The sequence below is a fragment of the Phyllostomus discolor genome, chromosome 1 (genome assembly GCF_004126475.2).
Source record: "Phyllostomus discolor isolate MPI-MPIP mPhyDis1 chromosome 1, mPhyDis1.pri.v3, whole genome shotgun sequence".
Classification (NCBI taxonomy): Eukaryota; Metazoa; Chordata; class Mammalia; order Chiroptera; family Phyllostomidae; genus Phyllostomus; species Phyllostomus discolor.
This window is the reverse complement of record NC_040903.2, coordinates 72,919,228-72,937,254: the sequence shown is the minus strand read 5'-3', so window position 1 is coordinate 72,937,254 and position 18,027 is coordinate 72,919,228. Positions and strand designations below refer to the sequence as shown.

At 40.3% G+C, this 18,027-nt stretch overlaps 1 protein-coding gene across 4 annotated transcripts in view; it reads right to left on the bottom strand.

The window, feature by feature from the left end:
• The window catches only part of CELF2 (CUGBP Elav-like family member 2), a 501,843-nt gene that overhangs the window by 385,999 nt on the left and 97,817 nt on the right, over positions 1-18,027 (bottom strand). For all 4 annotated transcript variants that reach the window (XM_036024602.1, XM_036024612.1, XM_036024607.1 and 1 more), the window contains exon 2: positions 3,484-3,519. In XM_036024602.1, coding sequence (XP_035880495.1) covers positions 3,484-3,519 — 36 coding nt within the window. The remainder of the gene's footprint in view (positions 1-3,483; positions 3,520-18,027) is intronic.

Genomic DNA, 18,027 nt, shown 5'->3' with positions numbered 1-18,027 from the left:
GTTCCTATATTTTTGGTAGAGGGTCTGAAACAGCCATCCTATGGTGAGTAGTGATACGCTAGGAATTGGGGGGTTCCATTTCTTATACTGAGTACTTATATTCCTTTAACCCCCTCAAAAAAGGCATAGAAAAAGAGATCAAGTGACTGGATTAAAACACAAGAAAAAATGTCTAAGTTTTTCCTTCATAACTTTACTTTAATCTTTGTCTCCTGCCTTCTCTGTTTTATGCTAAAATATAGTAAAAGATGACATCTGATTTATATACCTAATTATTTTAAGCTTCATTTACCAATACTTCATGTTCCTCAAAGATTATCCTGACTTCTCGGTGTTGTGCGTTAAGAACCAGCCTGTGAATCTCTGTTGTAACACTTAAGCTACTTCCAGTAAAGTGTATTAAGCCACTTTATTTTCCATACTGTTCAGTTTACATTGAGAAACAGCAGACTACATTAACACGGATTAAAATGTTCTCTCTTTTTTAAAAACAGCCACTAATATTGCGTGATTACATTAAAATCTCTGTTAACATAAACCTTGTTTATACCTTTACTCTGCTATCCAAAATAAAGATGTGTCTCTGTATAGGCATCATTTGCATTAAAAACCCAGCTTATAATAACTAATTTAGTGCCTGTATCCCATTAGAACAATTGGGATTTTACCATTATTTAATTAAAACATATCTATATAAACTGAACACTCCTCACCATTAAAGAACTTCTTGAAAGACATGCTTGTAATGGGGGAAAAAAACCCAAATTGTTCAGATTTCTAAAGGGTTCTTTGCTACAGCAAAACAGAAGTAAGGAGTTACAAGTAAAATTAAAAATGAACACTTTCCCATTTCAAGAAATGGAACCATCCATCCCATTTCCACAGTGCTTCCAGATAAAGAGGATAGCATGAGTAGTACCTGAAGCCAGTTTAAATATGTTTTAATCCCAACAAGATCATCAATTTGAATATTTATAATATAATTACAATACTTAGTGCATGTTGTTCATATAATCTAATTTTTCCTGGTGACACATTATTACTAGGCTTTAATTTCAGCAATACCAATAACTCAGAAACACTTTAGGTTATCATTAGTAATGAAGAACAAACCCAATGCCTGTTCAAGCAGCTTGTGCACATAGCTCATTTCAGCTTCAAAGCATGTTTAACTAGCGGGACACCATCCACTGCTCCATGATTTAGACAGTTTCACAGACTATTATCAACCAGTGGCCAGCTACTTTAAATTAATGCCACATAAGGCAATTAAAGTTGAAATAACTCCACCCTTGTGCAATATTTGTAAATGGCTTTTCTCAAAAATTTCAAGACAGGCAAAGCCAATGAAAACCAAACCGCTATAAGACGCCACTGTCTTATATCCAGCCACTTGTATCACCCACTACTTAGCAGTTGCCTGAATCACAATTTTTCATTTTTCCTGGATGTCACATCAGAAACATGCTGTTATGGCGAAAAGTATAAAAACCCTTAAGTCACATTCCACTAACCATTAGCCAACAAACAAACAGAACACCAAGTGCCTTGTGTTGAGTGGCACCAAGGTTTTCCAGGGCTCACTTGCACTTTCCCAGTGACAGACTGAAGAAATTTGGGGGAAAAAAAGGCTGAAAGCTGAATAACTTAATTCCACAAGAGTGTACAAGCAAACAAATGCTAGCAAAAGAAATATTCTGAATTCTGAATGCCAAGAGAAGTAGTTGTCAGCAACATACTATATGATTTCATGTTAACGGGAGGGACGGTTACAATGGTCCGTGGACATGCCCTACACTGACTGTGCAGAAAGTCAGGAAGAATACCTGAGGCTCCATTCGAGGCTAATTGAGAAGTAACTGCCATTTCTCACACCCTGGTTGCCATGCCTTTAGGATGACTGAGAATCGCAGTTTGAATAAGATTACTGTCATGTTTATTTGCTACATGATACCACATTGGAGTAACAAAAAATCATGAAAAAAAAAAAATAAGTAGGCTCATTACTAAAATATCTCCCACCAAACTCAAGAAGAGAGAGAACTCTCCCTGGGTAATAAACCAGCTACAACAGAGGACCACTTGCAGTGAATACCGGAAATGCCACTTGGTATTCACTATAATAAACACTGCTGCTTAACAGAATTCAGGGTGCACACCAGATTTTTCAGATAGCTGAGTAATTTTTATCTGCATGATACAGCTCCCTGTGGGCCTCATCTGAGGGTGGCCCACTCCTTAGCCATTTTAGAAACGTCTGAAAGTCATTCTTGATTTCATTATTTGGGGATTAACTTCTTCACCACAATCATGGGCAGATACACAACTCTCTTTCTCCTTGAAAATGATGGGATGCCTAAGCCTTCAGGGTGGACCTTGTAGAGGGGATACATACACCAGAACTCTCATCTGCTTTAACCTTGCAAACCGGCACACAGCTGAAATGTTTCTTTGGGATGTTATCCAAAGAATTAAGACATGGAGCAATTTAAATATTTGAATCACAGTAAACAGTTTTTTGGCAATATTAATCATGATCCTATAAGCAAAGATTTTCTTTACATAAAAAAGCAACCAAATGTGCTTATCTCCTATAACAGATGGTGACGATATGTACTGTTCTTATTCCCTAGTGCTGTTCATTACCATAGTCTGTTCGCACTTCTTTTTCTTGTTCTTAAGGTTCCCTTGATTTCCATTTCCCAATACTCTATACCCTATTCCTTCATTCACAAATGGTTATTGAGCACTTTCAAAGACTAAGGCACAATGCTAGGTGCTGTACGTGATGCCCAGCAAAGTATTGCCATTCCCTTTCTTTTTTTCTTCTAATAAATGGTGGTAATCATTTTTGATGGCTAGTTCTCTATAATTTGCATTCTCTTAATCATATCTTACTTTGTAAAGTCACTAAATATCAAAAATATATAAAATACATTGATTAATTTATATATTGATTTATTTTTGCTGGTAAGATAATATTACTAATTATTTATTTCCATGATGATAACAAGTACAATATATATGTCACCATCAAAACTGTAAGTTCTTTAGGGGAATGTCAGGATTCCTTCATAAATCTATAAATCCTTGAACACAGTGACAATAACAGATATACTGAAGAAAGAGAAAATCAATTCCATGCATCTTTAGATTGCCAATCCCATGAATATAATAAAAGAAACAGCATGTTGATGATGTCTGTGAAGAATATAGCTCATCCATACATTCCAAGATAAAGGACAGAACTTCAAAAATGAATAAGAATTTCTCTAAGCCACACGTGGGCATCATCCTCATCACTTCTTGTTTCGATCACTTCTATGTGACTTCTACACAGTTTTTGCCTTTTACATAGTGAAATATGGGATCTTAAAATCTGATGTGAAAAAGAGAAAATGAAGTTCTTTCTGAAAGCTTACAGCACTTTTTTCTGGGTATATCAGAAATCATGCACAGAATAAGCAAAGCTTGTCTGCTCACCTTGGTAGACTTCCCGCTAACTCTGTGGTTGTCTCTCTGGAGGGGAAAAAGAAGATAAGTATGATAAGCTTATTTTGTTAAGTTCTAAAAATGTGTTTAATAAAACCATAATATAATACACCAAGGAATAATGGTATCATATATTTGCAAAAGATACTGTGTATGCAGCTGTTGATTTAACATTGTCTAATAACATTTTTGATTAATTCCCATAAACATTTCAATGGCTATTTTCAAAGGAAACTTTCTACACATGTGAAATAGCTGCCTTTGCTTCCTGGTGGTAAGATTTAACTAAGTTTAAAACATTAAAATTTAAAAATGTACAATATACAGAAGGAAATAGGAAGAAAAAATTCCTAAACTACCAAAATATCTAAAATATCAAAATATATAAAATATTTTAGATATTTTCCACTTAAATAAAACATCTGTTTTCTCTTCCCAAGAATCATTGAGTAATAAATTCTGTTGAGAATGTGTCTTCATGTTGATGTGCTCTGTCACCTGAGGTTTATGAAAGAATATGTATGGCATGAAATCTAATTCTTTTAATAGCAAATTACTGTATTTTACTTCTTTGTTACAATGTCCTACCAGCTGCCATTATTGAAGGAGATGCTATGATAAGTCAAATGGCACAAAAGACAGGTCACTAGTTGAGTGACCAGACACAAATTTAAAAACTAAATTTTTCCTAATTGCAATATCTTGTCCTTCCACCAGAGATGGGCTCTTGAAAATAATGAGAAGTAAGGAGGAGGAGAATGAAGATTGATGTTGAGATAATTTAAAAGTGGAGGTGGGCTTCCTGGTTGAACTGGGAGGTTGGCATGCCTGAAGAGAGCAGGAAGCCTCATACACCATGCCTCTCGGCATCCCTTCTGATTGGCTATTCCTGAGTTCTATCCTTCCTAATAAACTAGTGATCTGGTGTGAGTCACAGTGACACAGTGAAAGACAGTGAATTACTGCTTTTGGGGGCATGTGTGAGTATGATTAAGGCATGCCCTTCACCAAGAGGCCTCTAGTCATAAGTACAATCATACTTATTTTATGATAAGTATGATTCTACTTATAGTAAGTAGAATATTGTAAAAAACAATACTTGATAGCTATATTATAAAAAAAAAAACAGTGTAATTCTTAGGAACACTAGTGCAGCCACTTCTTTGGGTCATCTCATCACTTTAAAAATATAAACACCTTACCTACAAAAATATAACGATAAACCCATACATATACATACAAAATGTGATGTGCAAATGTAGATGGTCTGTGGACCTCCTAAAGCAAGTATGTCAGCCCTGATTTAGAAATCTTGGCTTTAAACTCACACTGTCTTTACTCATCTTGTCAATTCAAATAAAGGACTTCCTCCTCCATGAAGTGCCTGGGGCCCTCCTGGCCTCGAGAACTTTCTCCTACCTATTGTCCGTAATAGGAATGTGCTGGTTCCCTTAGAGCTGTCCTGCCTTAAATAAATGAATGATTCTAAATTCAGCTACTATAGAGATGTTCTTTCCTAAACAACCACACAACATTAAACCTTCAGCTTTCAATGGTAGAGAAACTGGCTTTTGAGAGGAAGTTTTCATTCCTTCAGCAAAAACCACAGTTGAAAGCTTTGCCCACTACACAGACGAATGCTTCATATCTATTCATCCCTTCTAAGAATTCAGCTCCTGCATAAGAAATTTCTCTTTCCAAATGAACCCTGGAATTGTGGACACCCCAGCTGAGAAGTACCCATCCCTTTCATTTCCCCTTATGACATTTATCACAACAGAAATATCTTTTAAATTTTATTACTTTTCATTTTGTCACCAACATACGTGAATACTCAATAAATCTTTGTTCAATTTGTAAGAAATGAATTAATGAACTTTTCTGAACTTCTGCTGCCTGTGAGTTTAGAACTTGATCATAGTAACAGCAGCAACCTAGGGTTGAGGTACAATTACCTGTCCTCCTTTCTAGTCTTTTAACTCTTTATTTTTGCTTTCCAGATTATTATTCGTATTTTAATAGTATGAGCCCCCCTAATATCTTTTTAAACTACTTAGGGCATATGTTATAATAAGTCCACTTAATCATTTCTCAACCTCACATTACACTGACATCTTCCTTTGTCCTGAGGGGCTATTCTGTGCATTGTAGGGCGTTTAGCAGCATCCTTGGGCTCTACCCACTAGATGCTAAAGGTATCCACTCCCCGCAATGCCCAGTTCTCACAATCAAAATGTCTCTCCACATTTCCAAATATCCCCAAGGGGCAAAACTGCCCTCGCTGGAGAACCACGGCAATACAGTAATAAAACTTAGGGTCGATAACTGACTTCTGTTTCAAAGCCTTACTGAATTAACCAATGTTCTCCATCCCCATGGAAAAAAATAGAGCGACGACAGCCCTCTCATGGATGCCTGTCTCACTTTGGCTCCTGATCCCTCAGTCTGCATGCTTACCAGGGAAGAGTATGTTGTATTTCTCCCCTGATCCACTTAGAAGGTTAGTGGTATGTTGGGAACCACCCTGCTTGGTTTCAGAAGTTGTAACCCTGCCAAGGCTAAGGCTGAGGGAGTGACCTTGGACCGTCAGCTACCAAGGAGACAAAAGCTTATCTCCCTGGCAGGAGCATCACTTCTGCTCCTTTTACTTCATCCATAACTGGCCCCCAATGCTTGGTCGATTAGCCAATGATGGGTAAGATTCCCCAAGGGGGGAATGATCTAAGACAGGCACAGTCACGTGGGAGGCCCCCAAGGAAGGACTTTGGGGGCTACAGCAAAAGGGGGTGATGGATCCTCGCCTCTCAGCTTTGACAAAGCCTGACTCCTCATTGCCTGCAAGAAATCTCCTAATCTCTTGGCTGCCTTACTTCCCTTGCTCCACCTAAGCCTGAAACAATGACAGAGGGTGGTGCAGCTCTGTGCTGGAAAGGGCGGGTTCCCCCAGTGATCAGGCCTAAGAAAGAATATGTAAAATTCTGTGAAACCTGCTTTGTTTAGAATGCTCTCAATTAAATGATAAGGGTCCAAGCAAGAAGTAAGTTTGTTCCTCAAAGTTTTACAGCTCTTTAGCTATCTGACCCTGACTCAAAATAGGCCCTCAGAGTTCTTTGTTATCTATTGTTTGATCCTTACTTCCTATTAATGATTAATGAGCTCTACCTGAATTCCTGTGTAAATGAACCCAATAAAAGGCCATTGAGGAAAAGGCTCTTGGCCCTTCTCCTTTGAGAGATTAGCCACCTTTCCTCCCCAAGCAGATCATGTCTTGGTAGACTTATTCTCATCCATGGCAGCGGGGGGAGGGGGGCCTGAGGCTGAAGCCCCCCCCAAAGTGGTACTTATTTTAATTTTTAAATCTGATTAAACATGATATAAAACCATTGAACTATGAATATGAAAAACTTTTTGTTTCTTTGAAAACAAAGTCAGATTCCTAGGGAAGATTAAAAATAATAAGCCATTTAAGAAAACATGTTGAATTAGACCTGGAGGCGAGACAGTTATAAATACTGGGGGGCGAAAGACAAGGTTTACACAGTGTTTTTTTGTGGTTTTTACTCCTCTTAACAAATAAGCCAGAAATTCTGAAATAGTGACATATGGGCATGATTTTGCATGAAAGACAATGTCTAAGCCCACTCAGTAGATCCACATGTGCAACAGAAAGATGCTGGCCTGACCTTTACAGCAAAAGGCAAAAATGTTGGGGGAAAAGTTATGTTCTTCACACAGTGAGTGGGGAAATGATGTTTTATACAACCATGTACTCAAAAAGTAACATTAAAGTTGTAGACATTACTTCATAGGAAAAGTAAGTAGTGGTAAACATAAATGAATGGGTGAACACAGGTTAAGTGATGCCACCTAAAAACCTGATGATTCCACTGGAGTGTGTAGCCCCATGATTTTTTAAAAAGTACAAAGAAACCACAACTATATCTGACTGCTCCAGTGCAGCCAGGACTCACCAACCAACAGGTACTTTTCAGATCAGCAAAACACTAGAGCTTTTAAAATGACAAATTGTTCATTTTTACCTGTTTACTATTGTTGACAAATAATCTGAATTATTCATCTTTTCATAAATTTATACCTTTTGTAAAAAAAAAACGCTTGAGGAAAATAAATTTAGCAGAATATGCTACGGTTCACAAAGACAACACTCCTTTACAACCCAACCGAGAGAGCTTACAGAAGGTGCCATATGGAAACTGTTTAGGGCGGTGAGGCTGGTCTGTAGGATGATGTAATGGGGGACACACGACATTATACATTTGCCCAACACACAGACCGCACAACACTAAGAGTGAGCCTGAATGTCAACCGTGGACTTTGGGTGAAAACGTTGTGTCTGTGGAGGTTCATCAATTCTAATGAAGGTTCAGCTCTGAGGGAGGATATTGACAGAGGGGAAGGGGGGCTGTGCATGCGTGAGGATGAGGGGTATGTAGGAAATGTCTCTACCTTCCCTGCAATTTTGCTGTGAAGCCAAAACTGCTCTAAAAATTAAAGTCTATAAAAATGAAAGTACCATAAAGACCATGCTTTTTTCAATGAATTTTTATAGGTCAAAATGTCCATTATTAATATTGCTTTCTAAGTATAAGTGGTCTTTAGCACTAATGCTTACTCATTCAACATATTCACTGAGCCTTCACAATATGTTCAGCACAAACCACGCTTGGTGCTTCAAAATGCACCAGGATGAATCAGTTCCTGACCCTTCTTTCCAAGTGTTCACATTCCAGTAAAGGATGTTACATAAGGTATGAAGGGGTGAACACCTTTTATTTTCCCACAGCTGAAAGCTCCCCTAAGCCAAAGACCATGTCTTATTCAAATGTTTAAATACTCGGTGTGTGGCACAAACCAGGCTCTCAATAAATATGAGTGCGATGAGACTATGAAACATTTTCTACCTGAAGGTAATTCCAATGTCTTAAATTCACTTAAAAAAAATGCCTGCCAGAGTTAGAGCCATATTCAGAGTTTAATTGTACTAATTTCCTTTTCTTAGTTATCATTGCCAAGATAATCTGCCTTCAAGAGGAGAGCACAATGCTAAAAATTGAATGAAAACAATGATGAAAAAAATGACAAAGCGAAATTATTTGCTCTGAGAAACAGAGTTGTCCCAGGGGTGAGAGGCAGACCAGAATGATGGAGGGTGTGAGCTTCTGACTTTAATTTTAAATGTGTGGACCACTCGCTGGTGCAGAGTGATGCCAGTTTTGCTCAGCCGTCTGAAATACAGGTCTTCCTCTTGCGCTGCTCCTCTGCCTCCCACCCCTGCACTAGTCACACAGCTCTTCTTCAGGATGCGTTGAAGCAAGGGCACGCCGTCTATTCCTGTGCAGCATGTCAGCTTCCAAAATTAGCTGACAACAGGAAAGCAGAGGACATCAGCCCCCATGCTAATTGCATGTCAGCCTGATGAATATTTTTAAGACCTGGAATGTTTCTCTCCAATGGTACCTTTGAGTCTTCCGAAAGTACAAAGACTTTTCAAATATGTTAAGATACCTTTTTTAAATTGCCTCTCCTGCAAATGATTTAACGTTCTGGTTGCAGAAGGACTGAGATTTTCTTTATCTTAATTAAGGGTAAAAATATTACAATCAAGCACATGTTTTCTTTCCTCTTTTTCTTTTTCTTTCAATCACCACACTTGGGGCAAATTGTGGGTCTTTAAAGTTGGATCTAGCCCTGGCTGGTGCGGCTCAGTGGACTGCACACCTGCCTGCGAACCAAAAAGTCACAAGGTCGCTGGTTCAATTCCAGGTGAGGGCACGTGCCTGGACTGCGGGCCAGGCCCCTGGTTGGGGGCGTGTGAGAGGCAGATGTTTCTCTCTCTCTTTCTCCCTCCCTCCCCTCTCTCTTAATAAATAAAATCTTAAAGAGAAATTGGATCTATTTCCAAATGATACATAGACAAGAAGATCGGCTTAAAGGCATCATTACAAATCCATATATTAAGACAATTAACTTCTTCTCATATGGTGAACCATGACACTTCAGAGATGGAGGTTTCTTCTCTGACAAAGAAATTCCCGGGACCCTGCACCCTCCTCTTGCTCGCACTTCCTCTCCGACCATTCATCTGTCTGTCCTCATGCTCTCTTTGTTTGGGCTGTTCTCTATTTCTTCTCTCCCACTTTCATCCCTCCTCAATTTTCACTCACATGATTAAAACATTAGTGTGTGTGCATGTGTATGTGTGTGCATATGTCTGTGCATAGACACAAGCAGTCACTCCCACACGGTGAAATCTACACTTACACGCATACACCCTTACTGGGTGCTTATTTAATAGCAGCTACTATTCTGGGCATTTACATAGGTTTAGTCACTTAATTCTTATAAAAGCCTCATGGAGTCATCACTATGATTAAAACCCAATGGAGATGAGGAAAACAAGACACAAAAATGTTGAATTGCTTCCCAAGGTCATATAGCTAGTGACAGATACAGCCAGGGTTTGAACCCAAGCATTTAGGTCCCAGAGCCTTGCTTTTTTTTTTTTTAAGATTTTATTTATTTATTTTTAGAGGGGGAAGGGAGGGAGAAAGAAAGAGAGAGAAACATCAATGTGCAGTTGCTGAGGGCCGTGACCTGCAAAGTCATGTGCCCTGACTGGGAATCGAACCTGTGATGCTTTGGTTCACAGCCCAAGCTCAATCCATTGAGCTATGCCAGCCGGGCCCAGAGCCTTGCTTTTGATCACTATTCTACACTGCTACTGAGGATATAGAAGCTACAGATATAATTAATGTGTTGCATATTCATTCATTTGTCTAGGTTCTGTGCTAGAGCAGTGACCACCACAACAAAAAAACCATGGTCCTGCTAATAGGAACTTGACAATCTAGAAGGGGGAGATAGACACAAACATACAAGCAAATAGATGTTTATCACTACTTGCCATAGTGTGCATTAGGTAGAAGAATAGGCAAGGCAGGGGCTAGAATGGAACAGTGAGGGTTGTATGGGGTATTTTCTATAGCGTGGCCAGAAAGAGCTCTCTGATCAGGAGACTGAGTGAATATGGGACTGCATGAAACACAGCCACTTCTCCCCACCTAAATTCCTCATGCCTGGTTCTTTCCTTTGTACAACTGTATTCCACCCTTCTCCTCAGTGAGTATTCCTCAGGTACCCACTGCATGAAGTGGACAGTACTAGGTGTTTCTGTGCTTTAAAAAAAAAAAAGATAGGTCTGAATCTGTACATTCAAAATGCTGACAAACTAAAAGGGGAAACAAGACTCTCAGATAAACTCACCCAGTCTCTTAGAAAACTGTAGGTTCTGACAAGAGATACATCATAACACTACAGAGGCTGGCCAGCCTCTCAAATCCACTCCTGTGTGGAAGTGAATGAACTACCTACCAGCCAGCTGACATTCAGACATGGTCTTGCCTGCAGACCAGCGTTGCAAGAGAAATGCCTTCAGGTTCCTTTTTGAGCAGCCTACACTCACAGGGATTAACCTTTCCACACCCCTCCATTCAAAAACTGTCTACAAGGTGGAGTTTCTCTTTAAAGCACTTTTGGTATTTAGCTCAGGCTGAGAGTTGCCACTTGCTAGGAGATGGGACTTCTATCCACCAAGTCCCTCAGGAAACTGGGGTGTACTGGGGGTGGAGGGGCGGTTGTTCAGGAAAGCAGTCCCCCAACCATTTTGGCACTGGGGACTGGTTTTGTGGAAGACAATTTTTCCACAGACCCGGGAGCGGGGGTTGGGGGGTGGGGGGCTGGTTTCAGAATGATTCAAGTGCATTGCATTCGAGCTTGCCTCCTGCTGTGCGGCCCAGTTCCTGACAGGCCCTGACTGGTACTGGTCTGCAGTCCTGAGGTTGGGGACCCCTGGTTTAGAACTAGTGACCTACATGAGGCCGCAGGCCTGCCTGTGATCTGGGGTATCAGAAACTTGCAGCACTAAGATTAATTTAGCCAGAAAACTGACGTATCCAGCCTTTAGAGTATTTTAGTGTTCCCTGTAAAAACAGCCACTATTGTGTGCCTTTGTGTTTCTGTGCTCAACTGCCTTGAAAATAAAATTGCTCAAGGTTTCTGTTAACCAGCTCTTCAAACCAGCCCATCTGGCTGACTGTCATTTGGGGGTGGGGGGAGGCACTGTTTAAATAGCACTGCTGTCCCATCATTTCCAGGTGGTGGTAAGGGCTTTTGTTTTCTTTCAAAAATGTCATTTTGGCACTTAGCGTAGAAATGCACCTGAAGTGGAGACACTGCTGGTGGCATTAGGAAGAGAAGAGTGGGCCTCCGTGCACACTGGAGTTTCCCTGGGTTAAATGTTGTGAATCTACTATGGTTAAAGGATATGATTGAGGAAGGACCTGAGTTCAGCCAGTAGGAGCAATTCCTGCTCATTAAACCTCCCTTATTTAGACATTAGCAATGGCAAATGTACCCAGACCTGAGGGACAGTCACAGACCCTAGAAGTGGCACATTTCATTTTATTTAACAACTTGTGCTCTCAGAGACAAAAAAGCAAAGGCAAAAACAACCAAAACACAGACAATGCATACTACAGGCAGTGTGTGTGTGTGTGTGATTGTTCAAAGCTTTGTTAACATCTCTCCAAAAAATAAAAACAAAACAGGTATATTTTTTTCAAATACTATGCTTCTGCAAGGGGAAGGGGGTAACCAGGTCCCTGAATGACTCTGCATTTAATATGGCTTCATGATGGTGCTCACAGCTGCCCTGCAATTCATAAATGGGCTTTATAAGTAAAAATATAACAAAAAATTATTAATCCAAATAAATTTTTTTCTTGGATACATCAGTTTGAAAAGAGGTCCATTTTATTATAAAGACCAATTTTTCTCTATTAGCTCCCAGAGACATAGCATTACCCGTAAATTCTTTTAATGAGAGAAAATCATCCCCATTCCTGAGAATTTCTGGATCAAAGAGGGATTTGCAAATACCAGCCTGTAATGTTATGTTTGACTAATAGCCTAATCCATCAGCTGAAAGTATTGGTTATTGAATCCATTAGCATATTTATTAGCATTTATTTTTTTAACTTGCAAAACGAATATTTCTATAGCTCCTACTATGTGCCAGTTTCCACGTGTTGGGGTTGGGCAGGGAGTGAAGAAACAGGGACCCCTCCCTCAGGACGTCAGCCATCTAGTGGGGAAGCCATCAGAACAAAGGCCCACCCAAGCGGATGTCCAGTTGTGTAGGACAAGACTGTATCAGTCCTACACCAGGGTTGTTTCCCTGTTGGAGAGGTTTTTGGTAAAACAAATCCAGAGAGTTCATTCATACAATAATGCCAAAGTTGTGACTGAGAAAGCAGATTTTAGCAAGAGGAAGCATATTTTTCCTTATAGATCTGTCCTCAAGAATGTAAAATACAAAAACTGTGGTCCATTCGGAAGTAGATGTGAGAACTCCCAGGGCTTTATGCTCTTTTCCAGGTCAGGGTGTGGCCTGGGGGAGGGCAGCAGTGGGCCCTGGGACACATGGAGGACTGAGGAGAAGAAGGTGGCTTCAGACAGCCACAGTCAAACTCCAGGTGGGATGCAGTGAGAATGAAAAAAAATGGAAGACGGGTTACACCAGCTCCTGGACTACTGGTCTATTTGAGAGTGGCTGTGGGTCCGATTACTTCCTCCCCTGCCCCTTCATAGAATCGACTTGCAGGTCCTGCAGGCACTGGGTGCTGTAGGGCTTTGAGGAACACAAACTGGAACTTCTAGCTCTTGTTTGTTTCCATCTGATCCCCAAAGTAAGGGACACACATGCATCTATTTGGGGAGTGGTGTAGCTGTGACCTCTGCCCAAAGCACATCCCCTCACAGGGCTTCAGTCTACCTGGTCCCAACCTCTCACCTGCAGTCAGGAATGGGGGTCAGCCAAGGCACTGAGAGCCGCCCCCCATCTTTTTCAAATTAAAAAATGCACCAGAAATTATGTCAAGGCTGACTGGTTATGGGGTTGAAAGCTCATAGCAGCCACTCATGGAGATTGAAAAGTTATAAGGTTTGTTCTGATGTGATTTGGGGGAATCTTGGCTTTGTTTATTAATTTTTACTTTTCAGAACAGTAGCTATAAAAACGTAACAAAATGCTCCTTTCTCCTGAAGTTGAAGAAGCTACTTGTCTCCAATAGTATATTCATTTAAAAATCTAGCCTTATACAGTCCTCAGTGAAGAGCAGGATGGTGCTATCACCTCATTTCACAGAAGAGTAAAGTGGGGTGCCATGAGGTTCAAGAGTTTTTGCTAAAACATCGGCTCAGGACTCAGGCTCAGCCTTTCTCACCATAAAAGCGAGCAGGAATACCAGACACCTGGCAGAGACAGAACTCAGTTTCAGTTCGGAGCACAAAGAAGGAGCCAGATGAAAACTCCCACTCACAGGACCCGATCGCCCTACTTAAATTTACCCATTTGAAATAACGTGACTCTGGGTGGTATCTGTGGAGGAGTCGTTAGTGCTATGGTAGACCCTTGGTATTTTCCAGGTCACTTCTTGGGCCCTGCTGAGTAAATTAAATGTGGTCTTTATCACTACCTCTGGAAACTCAAACCTGTGTGTTCAGCCATGGTGGGTCATGTCCACTCTGCTCATTTAACAATCTTGAATATGTCATTTTTGTGTCAATGGGAATTCTGAACTAACCCCAGATGAAACCTCCAACCTGCTGCACATTCATAGATGACAATTATGTCTCTATAATAACTTTAAAAAAATCAAATAAAACCAACAGAAATAGAATCAACAGTAAAAGAGCTAAATTATAGATAACAGAATATCCATAAAACTACACCTCATCTCACGAAAGTGGGTGCACTGTCTATATGCCAGGGTTTCTTTAGCCGTTGGTGATATTCAGCATATTGCAATTCACTGCAATTACAGTTAGCTATAATTAAGAACAATTACAGCTTTTATTTCTCTACTTGTTCTTTAAAAGCACATTTGTAATAAAACTTTTTTTAAAGGTGAAGAATATAATTATATATCCTTATAACGTCTCCAATAATTAGTTTGACTAAAGTTTCTTCAGGAACAATTTTCATTTTAACTGTCAGATCTGCCATTTATAGTCAATGGAACATACTTAAAAAAATTCCATCATTAACCTTTTTCACCCCATATTGCTGTATATGAATTATCAGTACAAATTGAAGGTTTCAGTATTTAAATCTCTAGGCCTGCTGCAAGCTATAAAAAAATTTCTCCTTTTAGTTGTGTAGGTGTATGTGTACATGTATACGTGTATGTATGTGTGTGTAGTGTCTTTTAATAAAAAAGAAATACTAGCCACGGCCGGTATGTCTCAGTTGGTTGGAGCATTGTCTTGTAGACCAAAAGTGTAAGGGTTCGATTCCCAGCCAGGGTGCATACAAGAAGGCAACCAATCAATGTTTCTCTCTCACATTGATGTTTTTCTCTCTCTCCTTCCTCCCTTCCTCTCTCTCTAAAAAGCAATGAAAAAATGTCCTCGGGGGAGGATTAATAATACTTTTAAAAACAGAAATGCTATATTTATAGGGTATGTTTTCTTGTTCAAGATTTTTTGGGGAAAAAACTGCTTGTCTTATAAGGGTATGTACTCTAGTTCTATATTATAGAACACTATCTCTTTGTTTACTTACTGCACATTTACGCAGGGCACAAACTATGCAGTACCAAAACAAAGAAGTCCCTGCATTGTTACAAATCTGCCTCTCATTTAGTAGAGTGCACAGTCATTATCAGCTTTATGGGGTCAGTGTCTAATTAGGATCAGTGAAATGCTACTACCTCATAAATCTAGACGCTAACTCAATGCCACTTTATCACTGTCTCCCCGGCTAGACTGTAAAGTCCATGCAGGCAGGGGTGGTCTCTCATCCCCCTCTATCACTAGCACCCAGAACTGAGAGTGGCTGCCCTAAAGTTCTCAGTAAATTGAATATGTTGAATCAAGGGAGAGGGTTTTTTCCCAGGTCTTTCCCGTTTATGTTGGGCGTAATTGAAAATTAATCACCTGGATGACTTTGAAGATAGAAGAAAATTAGGTAATATAACTCTGGAAATGAAGGATATTTTCCCCACTTATCTGGTTGAATTAGCTGTCCGGGGAAATAAACCATCAGACAAAGGCTGTGTATACCTGGGAATGGGGTCAGGGGTTGGAACAGATTGGCCTTATTTCTTTTTAAGGCCCTTTATAACCTTGAGATTATCCGATAGCTTAAAAACCTAGACCAAATCTTAAAGGAAATAAGCATAAGCCTAAAAAGACACGTATGGTTGTATGAGTGTGTAGGGGTGTGGATAAAAGCAGTCCCACTCATTAGTATCACAGATGCTAAGACACGAAAAAGTTGCTCTTGTTAAAAAAACCTCTCAGTATTCAGAGTACTGAAATTGGCTTGGATGTGATTTATATTGTAAAATTTTATCATTTATCCCATAACACCCATCAATTACTACCTACTTTCTATCTATTAATTGCTTTGTTTAACACTCTACATAATTTTCTTTTATTTTCTGCAACTGTTAGTTATTAAAATGCCCATTTTTAAGATAAGGAAATTAAGGCTTAGAGACGTCACATGAATTTGAACCCAGGCCTGTCCAACTCTAAAACTGTCCTTATAAGACAAGCAGTTTAAAACTCTAAACCAAGAAAACAAAACAACATGTGGCTAAATCATGGTCAGGAGAAACCAGAAACAGGATAATCTGCCTGGATCTCCATAGCAATCTAGTAGCCAAAATGAGAGAAACAAGGATCAAAAAAAAAGAAATTTCACTACCCAACTTTACCTGTAGATATGTAAGCTTTTCTCTTACTGGTTCTTGGACACAGATGCTTTCTATGGAAAAGGTCTGTAGGTACTGGAGGTATTGAGAGCAGATACAGGGGTCAGATGGTAGTTTTCAGGCTCAGGTTTAGGGTTAAGTGTTATTTTAAACTACTTCTTAAACTACCCTCACCCAAATGCACAAGAAGTCATGACGTGGCCATTCATCACAGCACTGTGAATAACTGAAAAATCTAAATGCCCCCAAATAAGTTAATGGCTAAATAAACGGCTGTATCCACAGTGGAATATGTATGCGGGGGTGGGGGTGGGGGGTGGTTAGGAAGAATGAGGTGGTCGTCTATGTTCTAAAATGGACAAAATTCCAAGGCATGTTGAATTATAAAAAGAGTAAGTTTCAGAATAACACCTTGGGTTTTACGCAGGTGATGTTTAAAACAAACATAGAATAAAGTGTACCATGGGTACATCTGGGTAAGAAACGTATAGAAACAAGCTTGGAAGGAAACTCAGCAGATGGGTAAGTGGTGCCTCCAGGGAAAGGCGGGTGGTGGGTGTAGAAAAATTTCAGTCTTACACGTAAAAATTGTTTTTAAAGGGCCACCCAGCCAACCTGAGGGCCCAGAGGGCAGGGTGTCACTTCCAGGGCAGCAGCAGAGTGTCCAGCTCTCCAGGGACAAAAGTGCCAGCTGATTGCGGCATGTCCTGAAGGGCAGTAGGACCAACCCTCTCTGTACGGTTCCCCGAAAGCTTAGGGGGTGGGAAGGTGGGAAGGTCTGCAGGCTCTGATCCAAGATGGCACAGGGGGCAGCATAGCGTTCTACATGCGCCCTGCCTCCCCCTTGCGACCCTAGCCTGTGGGGCTTCGGAAGGAGCACTTACCCCACCCGCAGCCGGGCCAGGTCCAGCCATAAATCAAGCGGGTCACTCATTGTTTCAGGCGTGCGGAGGCCTAGGAATGTCGCGACACCCCTGGCAAGGCCACAGTGAGCTCCAGTCGTCTCCTAACAGCTGCACAGTGGAGCAGGCCTCCTGTCCGCTTGGGGCGCTATGGACACTCCCGAAAGCCCCTCTGCAGGCTACTCAGCAGCACGCCGGGTACCGCTCTATTCCCAGGTCTACCTTCCCCAAGGGCTGCCAGGGAAAGTTTGGGGAATATAGGGTGGAGAGCTATGAATAGAAAGGCGCATTCAAAGAAAATACAGCTTATTAAAAATTCATTCACTTGATAAGGCTGGTTTAACAGTACGCAGGTAGTGTTTATAATGTATAAATTTGAAGATACATCCAGCATTATTCTCATCTGTAGTATATCATTTCTGCTTGTGATATGATTTTTTTTTTTTATAAAGTGCACTTTCAGATTTTTATTTTAACTCCCTACAACTGTGTGGACATCACTTGGTAATAAAAAGAACACCCTTCACCCCTCCCCCCCCATAAAAGATGCAGATAGTTTCCTAAAATGTGTGTAAAGCCAACTTTTTAATGCATTGAATCGATTTTAGGTGCCCTGAAGAAGCTTTCTTATTTAAAGGGGCCCTTTGGACACTGTTTTGGTAAGGAATGTTATCGATGTCTCACTTGTTTATAAGTCTGTATTTCATAAATCAGTTTTACTTATTGGAAATTCTCTGCAGTAAGAGTTATGTAGAAAGCAAGGCCATATTTCTACTAATAAAATAATAAATCCTGGGTTGCAACTGTGGCCTGGGTTCCAGATGTAGTCATTC